Here is a 26359-nt window from a genome sequence, read left to right as displayed (position 1 = left end):
CATTGAAATGACTAAATTTTTTATTTTAAAGATAATAATTTATTTGCAAATTATATTAGTGAGGTTATTTGAGGAAATTTAGTGAGGTTTAGTGAGTAAATTTAGTATTTGAAAATTTGATAAGAGGTGTAAATAGCATAGAGGTCAAGTGAGTAAATTTGGAGGTTCCAATAGAAAAACTCTAAGATTTTATAAGTAGATTAAATGATCAAAATGGACTTCTATATATTAGAAGAAAAATAATAATAATCATATCTTCCCTATATGATTCTATAATTATAAACACAATAAATATCTACACATGCATCCTCATTTAAAACCAGTATATATAAAGTTAGAAACCATCTAATTTAAATTTTTCTTAAATAAATTGTAATTAAATGGGGTGAGAAACCATATAATTTAGAATTTCAAAATCAATGGCATTAAATTTTTAAAACAAATAGCTTTACTCGCACTTTTAGTTCATTTTTTTTTCTAAAAATTATGATTAGTCAATTTATTATCTAATATAAAACATCACATGTATAAAATTTTGTAATTGTTAATTTGTTTGACCATCCAATGACAATTTCATAGGTCCGCCATTGTGGAGAAACTATTGATACAGTTTTGGTTGAATGTTTGACTCAAAATTTTACACTTGATCAATATGGTGTTTGGTGGATGCTAACTCAAATAATACAAAATCTATTTCTAAGCATCTATATGAAGGGAACAATAATTATTGTTTATGGATTTCCCAATAACTAACACAAGTAATTAATATGGTCAAATAAAACACTAATATGTTAATATATACTAATCAAATTAAATAGTAGTCATGGTTTTTTAGTTTAAGGATATTTTCGGTAATTTGGGTTGTGTATTTAGTAAAATATTAGAATGAGAAATTAAATAGTATGTGTATTGAGTAAGGAGTATGTATTAAGTAATTTGGGGTGTGTATTTAAAACTTCTCGACAAAAAATCCTTTTTTGCAGAAAACCAACATCACATACCATGGGAAATATCGGTGGTGGAGATAATATCACCACTCTCCTTCATAATAAAAATCATAGTTACTAGTCCGTCATTAATAATGACATTCATGAGCCAAATGGGCTCAACCCATACCCAACTTAATCATTCATTTTCTCAGAATACAAAACGATACCAATTATGAATCACAATTAATTCTTATAGCCCCTTTCAAAAAAAAAAAAAAATCGTATAGCCAACACTAAGAACAACCAAGTCATCCTCCTCTATACCATGTCCCAAAACAACTGGACCATATGTAAGTATAATTCGCCTCAACGCGGTATTGATAATCAATGCAAGTATGTATCACAGGATTTTTGAATAAAACAGTGAAAAGATCGAGTAACATTCACACCACTGTATAAATGGATCTTTTGGATATGATTATTCTATAGCAAAATCCCTCTAATTCTATGGATGACTTATGATTGTATCGCTCAGCCAAGTTCAGGACATGTAGGATGAAGTTGTCCCCTCAGCTAACAATTTGGATTCTATCCTTCTAGAGAAGTTGCGTGAACTCGTGAAGCTCGGGTCCTAAGTTCGTCATTTTATTAATGCAACTAATTTCAAGGTCTGTACACTTTGATGTGTCTATTTTATCATTGTTATACAATTGGTAGTTGAACATATATGCATTTGCTTGAGTACTGATTAATTTTTTTTGTGCCACGTACACACAAGAAAAGTACCCTATTTTGAAAAAAAAAAAAACAATGTAACTAGTTAAAAAGCTTAACATTAAAGAAATAAAATAAAAAGGGAAAGTTGGAGAAGAGGAGAAGAAACTTGTAGATAGTTCGATCGGCTGAGTGATTCATGATCTTAAGAGATGCTTCATATATAATTACTGTTTTCCTTAAAACAATGATATAGAGCAATTTAGCAAATGATGAGCCTTCTATTTCTCATCTGAACAGGAGAATAAACTTATGCATTAGACCATTCATATGTCGCAATGAAGGCCCCTCCCAAATGGCTCCATCGACCTCCAATCCTAGCTAGCTAGATACAACTAAGAATTAGATTCCAAGTGGGACGAGAGAGATTTGAGGACCTAAGTTATTTTTACAAGAGGGGCAAAATAACATAGAGAAAGTTCAAAATACATGTGAACATGTGTCTCACTTTATATGGCAACTAATGTGGGGCATCCATGTCGTTTTATGAAATTTTGTAATTGGATAGGCTTTGTGCTTACTGCATAATGTGTGATGCAGTTGATACCCAAAAAGATGGTTCATCTAGCATTACTCAATACTATTATAAGAAATTTGAAAGAACTATAATAATAAAATTTATCCAAAAAAAAAAAATCAGTGCAGTGCAGTGCAATTGGGGCGTTGGCCACATACATACAAAATTGCCAGGACAAGTTGCTGCACTAATTATTAAGCCAAACTTAGTTGCCCCCGTCCAAAGAAGCTTAATTCTAAAAGGCAAATTAGATTAATATTTTTTATATAAAGAACAAAAGAAAATCAAAATAAACAAACAGGGTAGACAATTTAACATTTTTATTTTATTTTTTTGAGTTGAAGAGGTCATCCATTATGCAGCTCAGCAAACAGTACAAAAACGATCTCCCCCTATGGGGGCGACAGAAAGAACCGTTCCGTAGAAACTACTACAAAGCCAACCCTAACTAAAAGAGCAAACCAAACTAGTAATCTCCTAGTACACCCACCTTCTAAGATTAAGCCCGAACAAAGAAGAGTAGAGCCCTGAGGAATTAAAAATAACATCCCGAAGAGCGAGGCTCAATAGGGTCTCTCTTTTCTTTGCAATCTTTCCCACTCAAAGCAAGAAATGAACAAGCCAATCATCTTTCATAACAAAAAGATGAAAGCCCAAACTGAAAATACAAATGGGAAACAATACAGTTGTCCAAGCCCAAAGCAAAGCTCTCGCAGCCCAATTCCAATGTCAGACCCAGTTAATCCACCTAGGCAAACTCTAAGTGAGAAGACAGCCCTGCCCCCACTACCGACCACCACTCGCCAGAGGACGTCGTCCACTCTGCCACCTTCACTGGTAGGGCCCGATTCCAGAAAAAACTGTTCAGGCGATGAGCAAAACACCATAGGGCCAAGATCATCCCCGTCCTGCCATCGATCTTTGTTGCAATCTGCGCAGACATCGATGTCAGAGCTCGCAGCCAACATCCCTGCCACCAGGTTACCACTATCAAAAGCAGCTTCCTCCGATGAGTAGAAAGAAGTCATCCTCCCCACCAACAAAGGGTTAGAGCCCGAGGGAAATAGAGTCGGTCTCACCTCCGGCAGCCTCGTATCGCCATTAGAGATGGCAGATCCCGAGGTCAAGCAAACCAGTAGATCATCGTCTTCCACAACAGCAAGGTCATCGACATGGCAAAAATCATCACCCGATCGGAAACGAACCTTCCGAACCGATCTAGCCCAACCCAAGGTCGGATCGCCTCTCATCCGCCACCGAGATGCCATCCCCGCAAACGAGGCCACATCTTTCACTTCACCATCGAGTTTGGACGCAGAAAAAACAGCACCCCCATCCCATGAAATCAACACAGCCTCAGCGCCACCCAGCGCAATGAAGAAGAGAATAAGCAGACCCAAGTCTGCCATAACCACCATTGATGAGCAACAACGAGCATACAAGAAACCGCCGCCCTTAGGAAGAGGATTCCGAAACCCTAGCAGAGCGCTAGGTCAAATGAAAAATAATTCGAGTTTCATTTTAACATTTTTATTTAGCATATGTGGTTAAGAGATCTTTAATAGACTCTCTATCTTTGTTCTTTAACTATTTTTTAGAGCAAAGCTTTTAAGAGCATTTTTTGCAATACTAGCTATTTTTTTAGTTAAATTTTAGCAAAAAGAGCTAAAAAAAAACTATTTTGGATAACCACTTTTAAAATAAGCATGCATCAATTCTAGTTAAAATGTATTTAAAATAAAGAGTTTTTGAATTTATATTATATATTGAATGAAGAGGAAAAAGTTTAAATGTATATATAAATTACATAGAATTATTTAAAATGAATGTTTTAAATTAACAAAAACAATAGCTAGAGAGTCTCATCTTGCTCTCTGTATTTAGAAACAAGATACTAAAAGTTAAAATGTAGAACCACTTAGAAGTCTGGTGCAGTTACTAAAATTAAAAATGCTAAACATGCTCTCCAAATAGCTAAAGAGCCAAAATAGAAATTCTACTAAAGATACTCTTAGTGATGTTCGCTATTTTTTAGTTAAGTTTAGCCAATGTAGCTAAGAGTATTGTTAGCAATGCTAGCCATTTTTTAGTTAAATTTTAACCAAAGTAGCTGTACATGCATGTCCATTTGCAAGCATAATTAGCTATAATGAGCCACGCTCATGGTACCACCGGGGGTACCAACGCCCACCATATGAGTGACTGACGTAAAGACAGTTAGCCGGGTTACCGCCTGAGCCCCGGATCAACCCCAAAGCACCGCCGACGCGCCGCCACGCGCCGTGTCAAGATGGCATCATAAGCTACTGAAACTGGGAACTGAAGCACCATCAGTCCCACATCGAAAACAAGGAGAAGATCATCCTCTTCCTCACCTATAAAAGGTCCTCTCCTCTCTCCTCATTTATTACGCATTCAATACTTACCTACTGTTACTTTGTCAACATAAATACATTGACTAACTTAGGCATCGGAGAGTTGAAGACCGCCCGGCGCGGTCTCCCTCTGACGCCCATTGTATTTTATTTGACAGGTAACGGGAACCATTCACAACAAAGGTATCGATCCGCCTGCCGGATCAGCGTTAACTAGGGTCCAGCTACCGCTAGACTTTTAGACATTAACATTGGCGCCGTCTGTGGGAATCCTTGAACAGAAGGTCATCCCATCACAGTTACCATGACTAACGGTAGCGGGGGAAATATCGGGGAGCAGGCAGACCAGTCCGCCGTTCCCCAACCCGCCCGCCCAGCGGTAAGCATCAACCGTGCACTATTCAACACCCCGGTCAACCCAGGCGGTGAAACAAATCCAAGCAGCAGCCGTCCCCCAGGTCAGGACCTCACCGCCTTGTATGAATTGGCGCTGGCGGACCTCCACAAAGCAAACAGAGAGCGCGAGCAGGAACGCAAGGAGAAGGCGGAGGCCCAAAACCAAGTGGCCACGCTGATGACACGTTTCGACGAGCTAAGGCGAACGCTGGACGCAAACGCCAACCCTGCACGAAGTGAGCAGTCACACAGCACCAGACACAGCCGGCCTACCGCTGGTATAGGACCCATCGTGCAAATGCAGGTACCGCTAAGCCCACCTGAGCTGGCAGGAATGGGACCACCCCCTATCCCACACCTGCCGGAGCAGGAGGCGGAGTCATCGCTGCGCACCCACCACTCGAGGACTAGAACAAGGACTGAGGGTAATCTACCCATTCCCGGGCGGGGGTTCGCTCCGCGGAACGCCCGAGCGGGCCCCGCGGGCGACGCAACCACCCAAATTTTGGAGAGGATGCAGCAGTTAGAACGGAGATTAATCCTGGCGGAGGCAGGCACCCCGGCGCCAGCCCCAAACCCACTCTTCGCGTCCAGGCCAGGCCCATTCACCGCCACAATTTTGCAAGCCGTCAGACCAGCGTTTGCAAAGACCCCAAAAATGTCACATTATAGCGGTAAGACCGATCCCTTCGTCCACATGGACACGTTCAAGAAGGTCACCAACAACAAGGGATTTGATGACGCCACCCTGTGCCACTTGTTCAGCGAAACGCTGGATAGTGAGGCAATGAGTTGGTTTTTCAAGTGTCCGCCAGGGTCCATCGACTCATTCCACGCATTATCTCATGCTTTCCTCTCTCGATTCATCTTGTTGTCCGCCGGTCATCACAACACGAGCCAGTTGTTTGGCGTCAGACAGGGAGGGGACGAATCATTGAAGGCATTCGTCACAAGATGGCGAGCGGCAGCATCTCAGTGCCGCGATCTCGATAAAACAATGGCTTCGGCGGCTTTCAAGCAGGGACTCCTCAAGGGACCATTCCTATATCACCTCAACTACAATCATCCAAATGCGGCGTATGATCACCTTATGAGTGAGGCGGTCATTCATGCCCAGGCAGAGTTTATCACATATGGAGAAACCCCACCGCCACCAGCAACACCAACAAAGTCATCTCAACCCTCCTCCAGCCATCAAGAGACCGCCAGCAAAGCCCCCACTGCACCGCCAGCTGACAAGAAGAGGGAGTGGCAGCAGGGCGGTTACCAAAGCAAGAGGCAGAAAGACAACCACTACAAGGGCAACCGCCAATCCCAGGGGGACAATCGCAACAAGCAGACGGAATCCTCTCAGCGGTATGCAGTGTTCACCGTCCTCACAGCCTCGTACGAGGAGATTTACAATCAGTGCAAGGATCAGATACCACCGCCACCCTCGCCGAGATTCCCCAAAAAGGGTAAGCCAAGAAACACCGGCATGTGGTGCAAGTACCACGAGGACAGCGGTCACAATACCAACAGTTGCAACGCTCTCAAAACAACCATTGAGACCCTATACCGGGACGGCAAGATGGATCAATTCAAGGTGCGCCAACCGCCACCTGTGATTGCCAACATTGAGCCACTGGGCCGCATCAACACCATCGACGGCGGGGCTCCAATCACCAACATGTCTCACAGGGCAAGAAAGCGTTACGCACGCGCCAATCACCCAAAGGAAGTCTGTAACATCCGCTACGAGAGATCCACCAAACTCCCAAAGTCTGGTTGGGAGCCCATCACCTTCTCAGAGGAGGAGGAGCGAGGAGTGCATCTACCCCATGACGACCCATTCCTGATCGATGCCATTCTCGACAGATGGTCAGTAGGAAGAATCTTGGTGGATAGCGGATCTGCTGTCAATGTCATATTCAGCGGTTGTTACAACAACCTTAAGCGGAACAAGAAACTACTACAAGACCATGAGCCGTTGCTTAGCTTCTCCGGCGATATCACTCAGCCGCTGGGCTCTGACTACATGCGGTTAACCATCGGCTCCAGTCCATGTATGGCGGAGGTACATACCGAATTTATAATTGTGGACTGTTTCAGTTCGTATAACGCCATCATAGGACGGCCGGCACTCAACAAGCTCAAATGCATCATCGCCGGATACATGCTTCTCATGAAGTTCCCCACACCCAACGGCACAGGCTGTGTCAGGGGAAGTCAGCAACTGGCACGAGAATGCTACTCTACCACCATTGCGCGGTCAACCCGCCGCCACGAAATCCTAACGGTAGGAAATCAGGCACCGCCACCAGATATCTTCGAGGATCCTAGGGATGAGGAGGAGAAATACGTAAGGAAGGAACCGGTCAATCCTGAAACATCGTTGAAGGTCATCAGCATCTCTGACGAGCACCCAGAGCGGACAGTCCGCATAGGAGCTCAGCTAGACCCAGAAGTAGCCGCAGAACTCACTCAATTCCTGCGGGACAACGCCGCCGTTTTCGCATGGTCATATGCGGACATGCCAGGTATCTCTCCCGAAATCATCACACACAAACTAACCATTAAGCCATCCTTCCATCCCATCAAGCAGAGGCGAAGGGCCTTCGACGAGGAGAAATACCGCGCCATAGGAGAAGAGGTCGCCAAACTCCAGGGCATTGGATTCATCCGCCAGGTAATCTATCCCCAATGGATCTCCAACCTGGTCATGGTCAAGAAGCCTAGCGGCAAGTGGCGGATGTGTGTCGACTTCAAAAATCTCAACAAGGCGTGCCCAAAGGACAGTTTCCCTCTCCCACGCATTGATCAGCTGGTTGACGCAACCGCCGGGCATGAACTCCTCAGCATGATGGACGCTTTCTCCGGCTACAATCAGATCAAGATGCATCCCAGCGATCAGGAGTGTACCACCTTCACCACCGACAAGGGCCTCTACTGCTACAATGTTATGCCTTTCGGTCTGAAGAACGCCGGAGCAACTTATCAGCGGCTGATGAATGCTATGTTCGCTGAACATTTGGGCAAGATAATCGAGGTCTACGTGGACGACATGTTGGTCAAGAGTGTAAAGGCCAGCGGACACGTGGCAAACCTCAAGATCATAGTTACCATCCTCCTGGCCTACGGCATGCGCCTCAACCCAGAAAAATGCTTCTTTGGCGTCACCGCCAGCAAATTTCTGGGTTATATCGTCAGTGAACGAGGCATCGAGGCTAACCCGGACAAGGTGCAGGCCATACTCGACCTGGCAGACCCTGAGTATAAGGTACACGTCCAATGCCTCCAAGGCAAGTTAACCGCCCTCTCTCGATTCATCTCCAGGCTCACTGACAGGTGTGCCCCATTCTTCAAACTCCTCAAAACAACTCACAAGAAAGTCATCAACTGGAACCCAGAATGTCAGGCGGCGTTTCAGGGCTTGAAGGATTATCTGGCGGCAGTCCCACTACTCTCTATCCCTGTGCAAGGAGAGACACTGTTCATATACCTAGCGGTATCGGTATCAGCGGTGAGTTGCGCCATTGTCCGGCGGGAGGGACAGGACGAGCTCCCAGTTTTCTACGCCGGCAGGGGCATGAACGGGGCAGAAACAAGGTATCCACCCTTAGAGCAGCTAGCTCTTGCACTCATCGTTGCCGCCAGGCGCCTCCGCCAGTATTTTCAAGCGCACACAATCCACGTGCTGACCAATCAACCACTGAGACAGGTAATGCAGAACCCTGAACATTCAGGGCGCCTCAGCAAGTGGGCCATCGAGCTCAGTGAATTTGACATAGACTACAAGCCAAGAACCGCCATGAAGGGTCAGGCGGTAGCGGACTTCATCGCCGAGCTCACTGAGCGCCAGCCCAGTCCCAGCACGGAGAATGAGCCCGGGACGGAAATGGTCACCGCTAAGGAGCCAGCTCCCCTACAATCAGATTGGAACCTGCATGTGGACGGCTCCGCCAGCGCCAAGGCCAGCGGCGCAGGAGTCATCCTCACAGGCCCTGGGGGCTGAATGTGGAATACGCACTAAAATTCAACTTCAAAGCCTCCAACAACATGGCGGAATACGAAGCACTCATTGCCGGCCTACTCCTCGCCATCGATTCAGGGGCTGACAGCGTCAACATCTTTAGTGATTCCCAGTTGGTCGTTAATCAGGTCAATGACAGCTTCCAGGCCAAGGACCAACAGTTAGCGGCATACTTGGGGTACGTTAAGACACTCCTCAAGAAATTCAAATTTCATAACATCACACAAATCCCCAGGGAAAAGAACGCCAAGGCTGACTCACTGGCAAGGCTAGCAACCGCCCAGCCACATCAGAGTCCAGCGGACACAAGAGTGGAATGTCTTGACAAGCCAAGTATCACAAAAACCCTGGCGGAGATCTTCAACATTGAGGTCAATACCAGCTGGATGGACGAAGTCATTGAGTACAAGCGCAACGGCACATTGCCGGACGACAAGGTTAAGGCGCGACAACTCCAGCGGAGGGCAACCCGCTACAACATCCAGAACGGCAAGCTGTACCGCCAGGGATTCACCCATCCCAACCTCCGCTGCCTAACCCCAGAGGAGGGAAAGGTCGTTCTGGCAGCAATTCATAGCGGAGAATGCGGAAACCATTCAGGCGCCAGATCCTTAGCCAATCGCACAATGCGACAAGGCTATTTTTGGCCTACTCTCGGCGACGATGCCCGCCAGGTAGCAAGATCATGCCACAGGTGCCAACAATTTGCTGACATCCCGCATGCACCGGCGGAACCACTATCGGTCATCGTCGCCCCATGGATCCACTCAACTTGGGGCCTGGATCTGATGGGAAAATTTCAAACCGCCAAGGGCCAGTTCAAGTACATTATAGTGGCTATCGACTACGACAGCAAGTGGATAGAGGCGGAACCACTAACAGCAATAACTACCGCCAAGGTAATTCACTTCCTCTGGAAGAACATCTACTGCCGTTACGGTGTCCCACACACGATAATCACCGACAATGGCACGCAATTCAACAACAAGGAGCTCATCTCTTTCACCGCCAACTTGGGTACTAAGATGAGTTTTGCATCTGTCGCCCACCCCCAGACCAACGGTCAGGTCGAAGCAGCAAACAAGATAATCAAAAGGCTGCTGAAGAAAAAACTCGACAAAGCAAAGGGTCTATGGGCGGAGAAACTCCCGGAAGTTCTATGGGCCATCAGAACAACCCCAACTTCCGCAACAGGTGAAACTCCCTTCTGCATGATGTTCGGAACGGAGGCTGTCCTGCCCATTGAGGTCTCTCAACCTACCGCCAGAGTCGAGGGCTACCGCCCAGAGACCAACACTGACGGCATCAACCTGGACAAAGACCTCCTGGAGGAAAAGCGACACAGGGCCCACCTATGCAACCTGCAAAACAAGCAGCGGGTATCGCGTTTCTACAACGCCAGAGTCAAGGCCCGGAACCTCCAACTGGGGGACTGGGTAATGAAGGAAGTCATTCCACCGCCAACAAAGCTTCGCCCAACTTGGGAAGGTCCATACAAAATTGTGGAAGTCGTTAGCCCAGGCACCTTCTACTTAATGGACAAGGACGGCGTCACAACGACCCACCCTTGGAATATCGAACACCTTCGGTATTATTACAAATAGTCATGCCGCTACCCAAGAGCATCTTGACTTAGCTAAATTTTTGTTCAATATTTAGCTAAGGGAAGCTACCCAACGGGTACTACCCCTCTTTTGTAAACGCTGATCAGTCAGCTATCAATGAAACGAGGAATTATTCAAACCATTGTTACCAAGTCTAGCACTGAGGGCAACTGGCAACGCCAGGAATCGTCAGCGGACCACGTCCGCTACGTGGTGCACTTGGACCAATTTTAATTCCTTTAATGTTTCATTGCTTGGCAAAAGAAAAATCTCTACGTCAAAACTCTAGCGGTACAAACACATCATGACAAACGTCAAACTCTGAAATTTCATTTCAGGGCTGGGACTCCCCACCCAAAATAGTTCATTATTACAGTAAAAAAAAAAAAAAAAAAAACCTATGGAAGTCTCAGCTGGCTTCAGCGGTTGTCTTCGGCTTCTCCGGCTTCAACTGGCGGCGGCACGACCGATCGGCTCGCCTGATCAGACCCTCGAGCTGTCGGGCTGGGAGTCTCCATTGTACCATCCGCCCGGGTGTGTGCCTCCAGAAATCCGGCACGTGACACCTCCGACGGGGTCTGCTGGGGAGTCTGCCGGGAACTTTCCGGCGGATGGGAGCCACTTTCCCCGCTGCCCGAATGGGTACCTGCCGCAGTGGGAGGCACGACTTCTGTCTCCGGCGGGACACCCTCGACCACCGGCACGTCGGGCTGTGACGCCTTTACAAAGTCAATGGCGCCCTTCCGCGTCAACATGTCTATATTTGCCCGGGCCCCAGACTTCGCCGCTTCGGTCAATGTCTTTTTATACTCCGCCGACATCTTGAACGCTTCAACGGCGGCGGCTGCAGAAGAACTCTGTTCATTTTTCAGGCGGTTGACCTCCCCGTCCAGCCGCTGCATCTCACCCAGTCTGGCGGCAGACTCCCGCTGCACAATAATGAGCTTCTTATCTTTCGCGGCTATCCGCTCCTGCAGCAATGCGATCTCCTGCTCCAACTGGGAGACGCGTTCATTCCTCTCCAGATCCCGCCTTATGGCCGCATTAAGCTTGCCGCGGGCGTCCGCATAGTCACACTCCGCCTTGGCCAGCCCCTGCTCGGCCTCCGCCAATCTCTCCTTGGCCTCCGCCAGCTCCCTCTGGAGACCTCCGATCTCCCCCCTGAGCTCTTCCTCAATCCGGGGCTGCTTAGACGCCGCCTCGAACATATCATGTAACCCCGCAGATATTTGACCAAACGCCGAGCTGAAGGGCGATTGGTCAATTGCCGTCGGGCGCGATATGCCCGCCAGACCCCCGAACCCCAGCCGCTCGCACAAATGGAAAAGGAACGCCCGCTCCCCTTCTGTCATGAATGGCGCATACTCGGCAAAGGAGTCCAGATCACTGACGGCTGCTGCCTCCCCCTCCGCCACTGCACCCTTCGACGCAGCTTCTCGAGCCTTCTTTTGTTGGCGGACTCCGATCACCACCTCTTCTTCCTCTTCCTCGACGGGGGAGTCAGGCTGCCGGCGTTTTTTCTCCAACGCCCGTTGTGTCCCAGCAGCGGTCCTCGTCACCCGCACCGGCGGCTCACCCCGGGACTCGGTGGCAGTCCCCGTCGGCTGCACCGTCTTCTTTTGAGGACCGCGCCGGGTGGTAGGCATCCGCTCCCGCGGCCTTGTACCAACATTCCCCCTCTCCCCGCCACCCACTTGGGTGTCCGCCTGCACTACCGGCAGGCCATCCTCACCCAGATGGGAGTGGTGCGGCATCGGCAGCTCCACCGCAACCTCAGACTGGCTCAGCACCAGCGTCTCCGGGTTCACCACCGTCTGCTGGGCCGCCAACCCCTCGGCATACATAGCCTCCAGAAAATTTTCTATCTCGGCACGATCCATTGCTTTTTCGAAAGCGTCGCGACTAGATTTGTTACCGGGCGGGGTTTCTGAAAAGAAAAACACAAACACCCGTCAGTCCGAATCAAAAAAAAAAAAAAAAAAAAAAAAAAAAAATGATGAGGTGTGGCGGAGTGGCTCTCACCAATAGAGCGAGTTAGCCCCAGGTCGACCAGCAATTCCCAACCGGTCAGAAGACGGAAGTCAAGCAAATTGCGGTTCCGCCAGCAGCCGCGGATCCTCGCCACGCGACACTCCTCTTCGCGCGTCAGAATATACCTTAGTCCCGCTGCACAAACACAATAATCATTAGCAAAAACCGCAGGTTTGCAAAAGTTTGAAACCGCCAGTTAGTTTTAGCGGAAACCAGTTGCCAACCTCGGATGGGCTGGAATTCCGACTTAGTCTTAAACGTCGGCCCCTCCACATTCGACCTAGTATGGTACTCCCAGCCATCTGTGGCGACGCAGAAGGTCCCCCGCCAGTAGGACATTGAGTCCCTTAAGTTCTCAATCAACTTGGGCGCTCCCTGGCGGCGGCTTAGGTTCACGCACCCTCTGCAACCTCGGCGCTTCACATACACTAGCTCGTAGAAGTGAAGCACTTCCGCCACGGTAGGCCCCTCGCACCCCGACAAGCGCCACAGGGAGTTCATCGCCAACAGCAACCGCCACATGTTGGGACAGATCTGCCCAAAGGCAAGACCAAACTCGCACACAAGAATTTGGAGATTGGGCACTAGCGGGAATGTCACTCCTTGGCGGAATATGGCCTCGTGCACGGCAGCACATCCCGCTGGGAGCATCGAGGCCTTCTCATCCGCTGTCGGGGGGCGCAGCTTCACCGAGCCCGGCAACCGGAACGTCCGCTTCATCCGGTTAACAGCGGCGGCATCCATCCGCCCACCTGCCTCGTCGACGGCGGTGCCATCTGAGAGGTACCACGCCGACTCGACATTTTGGCCCGGCGCTTCCCCTTCGCCAGCGGAGCCGCTAGCAGCACTATTGCTCGCCAAGCGCTCGTCGCGCCTAGCCAACTCACCCGCCCTAGAGCTCTCTGGACGCGAGCCACGATCCATAGCTATTTCCCAGGGGATGGTCCGAAGTGGCTCAACTTCAAGCGGTTCTGGCAGTGAGGTTCCTGCATGGGCAGACAGACGCAACGAGTCAATAAAGGTCATATCCGCCACGCTGAACGACACGTCAGACCCGGAATCCTCACTGCTCGAAATATCTATGACGTTGGCCATCCCAAACCCTAAAACCCACATCAGTTAGCACAAATACAGATCTAACCTACTCTCACATCAGATATAGCCAAAGATGCCAAGAACAACTACCCACAAAAATACCAAAACAAAAACAACCGCACGCTCAACCCAGATTAGACCGTCTAGCAAAACCCAAAACCCCAACTTTCTGTCAAACACCATAACCTCCCTCAAATCTCTCCCTACACCCTCCGAAAACAGCACGGAGGCAATATCATACCATTAACAGAAATACCAAAACCCAGAAACCACCATTGCAGATTCAATGAAACAGGAAGAGGATCCGAAATACCAACCTCACGTCGAAGACCTTGGAATGCAGTTCGTCTTCACTAACAGATTTCGTCCTCTCCAGTCCGACTACTCCACGCAAACCCGGGGATCTCCTTCGCAATTCGCAGGCGAACAAGGCTCGAAGCAGGCAACTCAGATTTGAAGATTTTCCAGAAATGTCGAAACTCGCTCAGTTCCCCCCTTTTTATGTCAACATCAAATAATCCTGAGCCGTCCGCTACAAAACTACATCACGTACCAACCGTACACGTGTCCCACGTCTTCATTAACTCCCTGGATTAACCGAGGCGTCGCCTCGGTTACGAGATCCATCATTACTCGCATTAATGACGAGAAGACGGCTAGGCTTAGGAGGCAAGCCTCCAGACGCTAACCCTCTCAGAGTTAGCCACGTGTCCACCGTCATCATTCTTTGGCTTCCAAGGGAAGTCACCACCTGACAAGTAAACCCCCCAACCATGGCAAGTCTCCGCTGAGCGAAAACCCCGCCCAGCGGATCCATCCTCACTTGTCATCTCCCAAGTGACGGAGTCTCCGCTGAGCGAAACCCCGCCAGCGGATCCTCACTTGTCATCTCCCAAGTGACGGAGTCTCCGCTGAGCGAAACCCCGCCAGCGGATCCTCACTTGTCATCTCCCAAGTGACGGAGTCTCCGCTGAGCGAAACCCCGCCAGCGGATCCTCACTTGTCATCTCCCAAGTGACGGAGTCTCCGCTGAGCGAAACCCCGCCAGCGGATCCTCACTTGTCATCTCCCAAGTGACGGAGTCTCCGCTGAGCGAAACCCCGCCAGCGGATCCTCACTTGCATCTCCCAAGTGACGGAGTCTCCGCTGAGCGAAACCCCGCCAGCGGATCCTCACTTGCATCTCCCAAGTGACGGAGTCTCCGCTGAGCGAAACCCCGCCAGCGGATCCTCACTTGCATCTCCCAAGTGACGGAGTCTCCGCTGAGCGAAACCCCGCCAGCGGATCCTCACTTGCATCTCCCAAGTGACGGAGTCTCCGCTGAGCGAAACCCCGCCAGCGGATCCTCACTTGCATCTCCCAAGTGACGGAGTCTCCGCTGAGCGAAACCCCGCCAGCGGATCCTCACTTGTCATCTCCCAAGTGACGGAGTCTCCGCTGAGCGAAACCCCGCCGGCGGAGCTTCTCTCCTCATTTGGTAAACGGGGCGTCCTCCGCTACACAGCGCACCGCTGGCTGACCCCATTTCTCATCTGACAAGCTGCGTACTTTATTCAGCGCAACACCGCTCAATAAAATACCAAGCACGTCTACTTGACGCTGCTTCCTGCTACATCTAGCGGGGGGACTTCCGCCAGCGGCGGATCCCGAGGCCACGCCTCTCTGACAACGCCGCCACTCGGAGTTACGGTCAGAATGTCCCTACGGGACATGGGGACTAGTCAACAGTCTACGACAGCCCTGATCAGGTACGTTGACCCCCGTCACCTGGGTGCTAAGATTGGGCTCGCAACCCAACACCCTCTGCTCCGTGCAGCTCCCCCTCAACAAACAATAACAACGACCATCCGGAGGTCCATCTTAGCCGGGGAGTGGGGGACTCCCTGGGGGGCCTAGCAGGGGCCCACCCGAAAGGGCACAAAGCGTTTGCTCAGTAAATCCATGGTTGACAACGCACTGACGCTAATTATGCTTCTGCAAAGTCTAGCGGGAGAAACGCTTCAAACCGCCGATCAACTCCCCAACCAAGATTGCCCTCCTTGACTGGGGATTTGGGGGACTTGTACATGCATGTCCATTTGCAAGCATAATTAGCTATAATGAGCCACGCTCATGGTACCACCGGGGGTACCAACGCCCACCATATGAGTGACTGACGTAAAGACAGTTAGCCGGGTTACCGCCTGAGCCCCGGATCAACCCCAAAGCACCGCCGACGCGCCGCCACGCGCCGTGTCAAGATGGCATCAGAAGCTACTGAAACTGGGAACTGAAGCACCATCAGTCCCACATCGAAAACAAGGAGAAGATCATCCTCTTCCTCACCTATAAAAGGTCCTCTCCTCTCTCCTCATTTATTACGCATTCAATACTTACCTACTGTTACTTTGTCAACATAAATACATTGACTAACTTAGGCATCGGAGAGTTGAAGACCGCCCGGCGCGGTCTCCCTCTGACGCCCATTGTATTTTATTTGACAGGTAACGGGAACCATTCACAACAAAGGTATCGATCCGCCTGCCGGATCAGCGTTAACTAGGGTCCAGCTACCGCTAGACTTTTAGACATTAACAGTAGCTAAAAAATCATTTTGGCTAGCTACTTTAGAAATATATCTGCATTTTTTTATTATTAAAAAAATACATTTAGCCCACCTCACCCTTATATATGTCAGTGAGAATCGAACACATGACATTTACAGTGTTGCATCAGTTCTCTCTATCTTAGCTAGATTTGAATTTATATTATTTATTGAATAAATAAAAATAGTTTAAATGTATTTATAAATTTCATAGAATAACTTAAAAGGAATGTTTTAAATTCACGAATATAATAGAGAGCCTCATCTCACTTTCTATATTTAGGAGTGAGATAACTAAAAGTTAAAATGGAGAGTCACTTAGGAGTTTGATGCAACTGCTAAAATTAATAAAAAGCTAAACATGCTCTCCAAATAGCTCAAGATCCAAGATAGAGAGTCTACTAAGAGCATATTTAGCAATGCTAGCTAGTCATGTTTTAGTCAAATTTTAGCAAAAGTAGCTAAAAAGTCATTTTGGTTAACTACTTTAGAAATCAGTGTTCTCTATTTTAGCTTGTTTTGAATTTATATTATTTTTTAAATAAAAATTAAATAGTTTAAGTGTATTTATAAATTACATAAAATAACTCAAAATGAATGTTTTAAATTATAGAGAGTCTCATCTTGCTCTCTATATTTAGGAGCGATAGCTAAAAGTTATAATTTAGAGCTACTTAAGAGTCTGATACAGATTACAAGCTGAACATGCTCTCCAAAATAACTAAGGAGCTAAAATAAAGAGTCTGCTAAAGATACTCTTAGATGCTTTTGGCTAGCCACTTTTAATATATGTCTTTTAATATACTCAGATCTTATGCTTTTAGGTACTTTTGAAATTATATTATTTTTAAATACTAAAAAGATAGTTTAAATTTATTTATAAATTATACATAATAACTTAAATTGAGTAATTTAAATTAGCAAAAATAATAGAAAGTTTCATCTCAATCTCTATATTTCGGAGTATGATAGCTAAATATTAAAATGAAGCTAAAATAGCTAGGACAATTGCTAAAATGGATAAAAAAAAAAAACTAAACATGCTCTTCAAAATAAATAGGGCAGCCTGTGCCGTGTAGATGACATCTCAAATCTTTGTCAGAGACATTGGCTGGCATAGGATGTTGCACGATGATGCCTATATTCTGGCTTTGGGAATTAACGGTAGTGGCAGTAGTGGTTGGACACCTAGATCCCTTTCGGTGCCAAGAGACTAAAACATCTGGGTTTGCTACTCTCATTATCAAGTAAGTGGATTGATGATTGCTATACTCTATATTGTGTCTCAATATAAGTGTACTGCGAGTACTACAATTGTGTGCCTAGATGAGCAATATAAGTTATGTTGGGTCGATGATAGTTTAAATTAATCTGCTAGATTTCTTCTTTATGCTAAAGGAGGTTCTATTGGTTTGACCTACAAATCTCAAGATTATGACAATATTTTGTTGTTGGTAATTATCTTAATACAGAATGAAAAATATAGTCTCTACAACTTATGACTTTATGAGTTAAGGATTCTTCATGGTTTTTATGAAAATGGGGAAAAAAAACGTGCAATAAAAGGCAACCCTTAAGTCCTTCTATAATTTGTACTACCAAACATAAAAAAGACTCTAATAATAGAAGTTGAAGCAAAATTTGGCACTGAAACCACATGCATACATCTAAAATATTATCAAAGTATGTATAGTAGTCTTATCAATTTCCATTGCGCAGGTTGTCAAATTCATCGTATCATCACTGGCAGATCTAGCATAGGGCTAGTGGGGGCTGCCACCCATACTGCTTCATCATATACACACTGATATATATATAGAAGCTCCGGACAATTTTATGCATTTGAAATATATTATGCAGCTTTTGCCCCCACAAGTGTCATGATTTTGATGATTTCATGCATGTTTAATCTAGGGAAAAAATTACAAACAGTACCCAACTTATGGACCACTCCGAATTTCTATACCCAAGCTTCCGAAACTATCACAATGGTACCCCAAATATCCCACTCGACCCAACATTCATACCTTCCGTCATGGACGACGTTAACTATCATGCCACGTGGCATTTTCTTAGGGGTAAAACTGACTCTCTGTCTTTACCTCTAGGGAAAAAAATACAAATAGTACACAACCTATGATCGACTCTGAATTTCTGTACCCAAATTTTCAAAAATTATCACAATGGTACCCAAGTTATCTAGCTCGACCCAACATATGTACCCGCGTCCCACACTTGCGCAGTCCACCCAGCGCCCCGCGCCTGCGCAACCCACCCGTGCCCAAGATGATGGGAGAGTTGGGAGGAAGAAGAAAATGAAGGGAGTTTGAGGAAGAAGAAGAAATCTGGTGAAAGGACGAGAATACCCCTCAAAGTTTGACAGTTGACTAACTCCGTCACGGCCAACAGTGTTTTAGGTACTAAAGTTGGGTCGGGGTCCGAACTTCAGGTACCAAAGTGATAGTTTTGGAAACTTGGGTACAGAAATTCGGAGTCGACCATAGTTTGGGTACTATTTGTATTTTTTACCCTTTAATCTAATATCATAAAAATTTCTCCTTATTTTCATATGTTTTATGCATAAATTGTTTTTAAGAAATGAGTGGACAAAAATTTCAGTTTTCTTTAGTTATTATGGTTTAAATTCGTCTCCGCTTAACTAATTTTCTAGGTGCATATCATCATGCAAACACAAAATTTGTTGGGCACAGCTTACACTAAATCTTGTCTAGCTGATGTTGTCTTTGACTCGTTTAAGACTTTAATTAGGTGGAAATTATCTATGCACCGACGGTGTAAATGACCCAACACTTATAAAATGATCTCAACCCTTGATATTTATAATTAATATTTTTATTAATAACCTAAGAGTGTATTTAATATAATCTAACTATCTATTTATGTTGGTGCAAGTGCACGTCGGTGTACTAAATACTCCCCCTTAATTAGGTCACAATTAGTGAGATGAGGAACCAAATTGACTCATAGGACTCACTATTTTCAGGCTCATTGACTCATTGTACGGAGCATTTTATTACAAGCAACTAGCAAGTGTCCTAATCTGAATTCTCGAAGTCTTAAACTCTAGTTGTCAAAAAAAAAAAAAAACTCTATGAAGAAAAGAATAATCCCTATATGCATTGTTTGTCTTACTGAGAAATTGCATGTAAAATTAGAGAGATTATTCAGAGCACCGCCGTGCATTTGCACCAACATAAATGAATGGTTAGATTGCATTAAATTCACTTTTTGTTTATTAAAAATAAAGTTGATAATAAATATCAAGGGTTGAGATTATTTTATAAGGGTTGGGTCACTTACACCATCGGTGCATAGAATAATTTCCAGTAAAATTAAACGTAGCTAGCATTGGCCCTTCTTCCATGTACCTCGTAGCTCTTGCTCCAAGAGGACTTAAAAACGAAAGGGCTCAATGAAAAAGATCGAGAAAGAACAAATGAAAGCAGGGTTAAGATGTTTATGGATTCCAAATTTTTTTATTAACTTATGAAGGATAATTAGGAAGGATTTTGTCAAAGGGACAAAACATTAAATAAGAGTGAGCTGAGAGAGAACGTGAACTAATGTGATAGAATCTTCCATGCACATAAATTCAGGTACGAAATGGAGGAAACCATAATTAGCATATAATCCAAACAAGTCTAGGAACATTTGTATAATGAACTATGGAATCATAATATTATGAGTGAGCTCTGCATAGGAATAATAATGTTAGGAATTGGCGATCTCCATTATGATTGAACAATGAAATTCCAAAGATATAAATGGTAAGCTCCTCCGTTCATTTAATTTGACATCGCATAGTTTTTGAAATTTGTAATAGTATTGCACCTGTGTCACTTTGATGGTCATTTTGACCGTTAACACATTGATGTTGTGAAATCAAATTCAAAATGAGATAAAATTACAATGCTGCCTTTCAATTTGTTGAGCAACAGTGCAAAAAGTGTGCATAGTCAACTCCTCCAAAAATATATACCTACATGCATGTACAAATTCTATAATTGTTGTCTTGAAAATGGTCGGTTTGACATGTTAGTATTTACTGGTTGAGTTAACAGTTAAAGTAACAAAAGTATGAAACTGTTTCTATTTCGAAACATGTACGTTACAATATGTTAAATTTAGAAAGATATAGTAGATTAAATAAATTAATCCAAAATAGAAGAAAGAAATTTTGTCTTCCTCTTGATGGAAAGGAATGTACGTAGTAATCATATATTAAACATAAGTAGGCGGAAAAACTTAAATCTTGAGTAACTCGATCAAACCATAAAATTAGCAACTTATTTCCACAAAGCGATTAAATCCAAAACTAGGGCTTAAGCAAAAATTAATCCAAGTGGGATGCAGTAGAAGACAGTCTAATCCATCTCTTCCCATGCGTGCGAAGAAGATCATGCAACTAGTACATCAAATTTTCTTTTGAAAAAACAAAAAGAGTACTCATGCATGCGCTGTAATTGTTCTTGTGGGCACAAGCATTGTGTGCTTACCACATGCCAAGCACTTATTGGAAATGCCATACCTACTCATATGAAAGTGATCTTCTGGCATAGGTGCCCGCCTCTAGAAATATTTCCCCTAAGAAACTAAGCAGATTAGGTTATTACAATTTGCCTTTTATTTTTCGCCAAAATTGTGACTTCATCACTTGGTTTACAAACGAGAATACTTTGATACAAGGACAAATCAATACTAGAACCACTCTTCTGGTCTGGTCCTCATTTGAAACCATTACTTCATTCATTGATGTATTCCATATATATCAAATTACAACACTGTGATGAATTGTATTATCGTAGTTTTGATTACTTATTCTTCCATCACTTTAATTACCATGATGAAACCCAAACGTTTCATATTCTGTTTAGTGTGGTTTAGATAATTCTTTGGATTTCTCATCGTGCTTAAACGAGAATACAAACGGGAGCAATTCAAGAAGTTGTTCCTTCTCACTCTTCGGGGCAAACATCATGAGGATGAGCAGGTTCATGGCTTCAATAGCTGCACCAATGCCATTGATGCTTGATATGAAAATGTTGTTTGGTGACACATAGGGCAAGCGATACCTGTTTTTTTTTCTTGTTATGATCAAATTGACCAGTTATTATTAATTGGAAAAAATATATTTATGCCAAGAAAACAATAATGAATTGTAGAAACTAGCTAGAAACCCTAGATGCAGTACAGAAATTGAGCCAAATTGAATCCTATTTTACGTAAAATATAAAATGATAAAACATACACACACGATCCGCTAATTTAAAACAAAAGCTCGATCAATTGCAAGTAATAGACCATTACCCTTTGGACGGAGACAAAAGAAGGAGATACTCGATCAACTATTCCACGCGTATAGGTAAGAAAATTAAAGATTAGCATGCATTCACGACAGTGGTAAGAAAAGTGAAGGGTCATATACCAAGCAGAAAGGAGGCGCTTGAAAAAAGTGATCTGGTACGAAATGCTTGAGAGCTGCTCTGTAAACTTGTTCTTTATGATTTGTTTTACTTTACTCCTAATAATACACCAAAATATATTAATCAGTATCTAAATTAGTACGTTAAAGTTTCATAAATCTAACAGTGCTGCTTACATTGGCGACCAAAAGAAGAAGAACGTAGCGATGACATTTCCTGTATAAAATAATAAAAAATAAAAGAAGCGGAGGAACACAAAGATCAGAAAGCCAATTGAAATTAACAGAAATTGAGCAAAGAGTGAGGAGAAACATTTGTTTTGAAAACCCACCAAAGACTAGTCTGAACATGAGCTTGGGAATATTCATAGTTGTTGATCGATCGACTACACAGTACTGGAGCCATGTCTATCACAGGCCATTTATAAGCTTATTATTCAAAACAAAAACAAAAATAATAATTAAGTAACCTACTTACGTACTAATAAATATTCCATATTTTAGGGAAAGGATAACCAAGAATTGAGAGATTCCCATGCCATGGTGATCGACTAGCGAGAATTATGACTTAGCTTCACGCAACCAAAGCCTGTACGCTCATGCCTTAAGTGCCTTCATGGCTACCTATCGAGTTTAAGATATGATCTTAATTTTCTAATTGTATCCCTGTATGTAACCTAAATCTAATTCCCAATAAGTATATTAATTAATTACATATTTAGACCAGAAATGGAAGACCTAAAATATGAACGGCTGTTATTTTTGAACTGTAAGTACTCATATCGATCGCACTTTTGTCATCTGGGATAATACCAGGAAAGAGGCTAGGCCTCCATAAATCAGTTGCCAAGAACTTGTATATGATATCATAAGATATGACGATATGTGTGTGTGTGTGAGGGATCAGGACATTAGGTATCACATCTCAAATGCGTGGGTTGGTTCCGTAACTATTACCAAAGTATTTTTTTTTTTTTCTCCCATAAGACGATCGATTACCCCATGCCAAGATCACATCACCCCTTTATTTTTGCTAACAATCCAATATTCTAGTTAGTTGTGGTTGGATAATACACGGCGGGATTTCAGTTTGGAGAAGAGCAAATTCAGGCACATCATCTACTCATGCAAGGTGTGTGCACTAGGAGCATGGATCTTCTCAATTCCAAAACAAGAGGTTGTGAACAAAGTCAATGAAATCCATTGTCATCAATGTCTTTTAAATAAATTTCACAATTAGTCAATGACCATGGATAAGACTTTTTCAATATATAATCTCGTCTATCGGAACATTTTGTTTAGGGTGAAGCTATTACCATCATATCATCTTCTCAGTTCACCCTATATCTTATATATTTTATAAATATTTCCTTGTTGCCCTTGTGTAAAATATCTAAAAAGCAATCAAATAAAAAAAATTGAACAAATAGAATGATAAGCAGTTATACACACTAGAAGTACTACAGCAGCCATAAACGACAACGCACGTAAGTGTACTCCGGTCAATGTGGCCGGTGGTGGAGGATCCAATCTACTCCTTGGTCTATGAGGTCGATCGATTCGCTGAGGCGCATGTCAAGCATAGTATGTGAACATTTGCACTCAGGGGCGGCCCTGAGGGTGTGCAGGTAGTGCTGCCGACTTCGAGTTTCAAATATATATATAGGTGTAAGTTAATATAATAAATTTAGTTGCCTCCATGTACACAAAAGCTTGTGTAGATCAATTGGTAGGCTGGCAAAGGCTCGGGTGGTTTTTCATTTCCTTGTCACAAGTTCGAGGCCCCCACTTTGTTTTTTAATCTTCTTTTTTCTTCCTTTTCTTTACTATCCGTGTCAATGATTTTTTTTTTAATCTTCTTTTCTTCTTTTTCCTTCCTTTTTTTTTTTAAAAAAAAAAACTTTTAGTGTCTCTGATTTTTTGAAACTTTCCGTGTTTAACATTATTTGAAACTTTCTTCGTTATCTTGATTAGCTGTTTCAGAATAATTTGTCATTATATTTATTTTATAATTTTTTTTTTATAAGTCATTTTGCAATGAACATAAGGCCTTGGTCAAATTTTCACAGTAGGTCTCTAAATTCTCAGGACCGACCTGTTTGCACTAAAGACATTTATGTCATCTATAGCCATGTCCAAAAGCTCCAAAGAAACTTGATGCTGTCATTGTTAATCGCATCCACTATCCTCAATAATGGAGGTCTGGGTGATTGTCATAATTAATAAATGATAGTCATAACCCTAATTCACTATCATCTTCCTTCTTATGTAATCTTCCATAATTAATAGTTATTGTCATAACCCTAATTCTGAGAATAAAATAAATAGGAAGAGAAGAAAAGATCAGATGATTTGAGAAGGAGGTCTGGGTGGAAGACGATCATGTTCTTAACTTTTTACTTTTCATTTCTTTCTGTAATTATTTTCAATTTTATTATAGGTTAAAAAAAATATTAGTTTTTCTAATTTATGAGGGAAAAATCGGAACTTTGTGAGTAAAAAATTGAATGTAGGATAAGCTAAGCATTTGATAAGGTGGGTAATATCTAAAAAAGACTGCTATACTGTGTAACAACTAACAAGTTTCATTTATCAATTATAAATCGACGAGTGCTTCTATCCATACCTCAAAGTTTTGTATTTGAACCTCCTCTTCTAAATTTTGACAATAAAATTCTAATTTTACCCCTTGTTTTTTTCTTTCGTCGATTCGTTCTCTCTTTCCTTCTTTCTATCCACTTCTTTCATCTCAGTACGCATTGCTTAATTGGCCTAACTACAGTAACATTGGATCACATGAATTAAACCTTGAAATGCTAAAGCCCCTTCTTATAATCCAGAATAGATATATGCATAATTATTGTTGGATGCATGTAGGAAGATGACCAGATTCGAAATTGCATTATGTATAGCTAGCACACTACAACCAAATAACCATCTAGATTCGGAATATAGAGATGAATGACAGAGAGAGTCGATTGAAACCCAGAATATAGATTTTGAGCTTTGGTATGTAATGTTATTACTTATTACCATCCAGAACGTACGTAGAGCAAAATACTAATAACAATGATATATGTTCGTTAACCATTGTGGGATAGATCAGGTTTACTGTAAAAAAAATAAAACCATATAGAGAAGAAGTTTCTCTAGCGCAATTGAAGCAATTTTAGTTTTTTTGTTTTCTAGAAGGATAAAGTAGGAATTAAAAATATTCAAAAATTGAGAGAGGTCTATGTGCCAATTTTGGAGGTATGAATAGAATTCCTCAATCAAATAACCAGAGAAGAAGAAAGTATTTATTTTAGTCCACGTGACAAACACAGATAATTTGGATACAACGTAAACGTGTGACGTGGTAAAATTATTACATAAATGTAAATTTTTCTATTTTTTCTTAGTCATTGCATTGTTGGGCGCCTCACAATATCTACTTCTCTCACTTATGAAATGTAACTGGTATACGAATAACACGTATTCAAATAACATTACCCTGCAGTCCTGCACTGAATTGAATGCCTAAGAGCACATACTAGAAAATGTCGTCAGGAGATACTGACCCTACAACTGCCGTGAAAACTCTCGAACTCAAAATTGTGAGGCAGCCCTAGGGTTTCCTCGCGCCCCCAAAAGAATTTTGTTTAGATTATTGGCATCAAGAAAATATAAATGGTTTGATGTCACCTATTCTCTAATGATTGCGGTGTACATGTAATAGCTAAATCTTTCAAGATGTCACCCAAACTCCCAAAGGCCAAAGAGACAGGTCAGTACACATGGCAAATACAAAATGGCCCTTTATTTTAGACATCCCTCATGACATGCAAAGATCAATAGTTAATCTTTCATTATGAACCTAATTTATTCCTCAAGTATCCCGAACTTTGTTTTTTTTTTTTTTTTTGATGACAAAGTATCCCGAACTTTTGTTCGAACTTATTTATAAAACAGATAAAGGCACTTTGTTGACATATAGCTAGACTGCATCCGAAGATGCCCAGGTCGAAAACTTAGGTCAGTCCATCTTCGAATCATGTCTGTGCTTGGACCTAGCCTGTAGCATGGAATGGTGACTCGATCTCTACTGAGAATATATGAAGGAGGAAATCAACTACCTATCTAGTTAGGCATAGTACGTAGCTAGCTTCTAGTTCAAAGTTGGGACTCTTGTAGAAGTTAGTCCACTATCATGATGTGATTTTGAGCTAATTACAAATGAACAACTTTGGCATGGATAATTAAAGTATTATATATTATAACTTAATTAGAATTAATGGCCGAGAATGAATTGAGACTCAAAATACCCGAAATGGCATGGGTACTTCTTTCCGATTTTAAGTTGAAAACTCCAAAGCCCCAATTGATGTGATAATTTAGTTTGGAGACATCAATTGTAGGCTCACGTCAATTTTGTTTCAGGGGGACATGTAAATCCATGCAAACCCTTCCTCATATTGACAACCTCCAGACTGATAAATTAGGCTTAAATTCTTTTTTTTTTCTTTGCAATACAATCTATACTGGATCAAGTGTATAATGTTATTGATCATAACCCTAGAACCCTGGATATAATGAATTCAAATGAAACGAAGGAAAAAT

The 26359-nt window shown here is 43.5% G+C and overlaps 1 protein-coding gene across 1 annotated transcript; it reads right to left on the bottom strand.

The window, feature by feature from the left end:
• Positions 1-20969: 20969 nt before the first annotated feature.
• Positions 20970-22478, bottom strand: LOC112171317 (bidirectional sugar transporter SWEET1). The gene is made up of 4 exons (XM_024308519.2): positions 22093-22478; positions 21938-21977; positions 21764-21859; positions 20970-21410 (listed from the first exon to the last, which is right to left on the bottom strand). Exons 1-4 carry the CDS (start codon positions 22127-22129, stop codon positions 21209-21211), a joined length of 375 nt encoding a protein of 124 aa, XP_024164287.1. The 5' UTR covers positions 22130-22478; the 3' UTR covers positions 20970-21208.
• Positions 22479-26359: the final 3881 nt, after the last annotated feature.

Source organism: Rosa chinensis, chromosome 6 (genome assembly GCF_002994745.2).
Source record: "Rosa chinensis cultivar Old Blush chromosome 6, RchiOBHm-V2, whole genome shotgun sequence".
Taxonomy (NCBI): Eukaryota; Viridiplantae; Streptophyta; class Magnoliopsida; order Rosales; family Rosaceae; genus Rosa; species Rosa chinensis.
The sequence above is the reverse complement of the archived record's forward strand: the minus strand, read 5'-3'. Positions and strand labels throughout refer to the sequence as shown.

Coding starts and splice junctions, on each gene's coding strand:
- LOC112171317 (XM_024308519.2), bottom strand. CDS start 22,129: ATGAATATTCCCAAGCTCATGTTCAGACTAGTCTTTG. Junction 21,860..21,937: donor TTCTTCTTTTGGTCGCCAAT/GTAAGCAGCACT, acceptor GTGTATTATTAG/GAGTAAAGTAAAACAAATCA. Junction 21,411..21,763: donor AAGCGCCTCCTTTCTGCTTG/GTATATGACCCT, acceptor AAAAAAAAACAG/GTATCGCTTGCCCTATGTGT.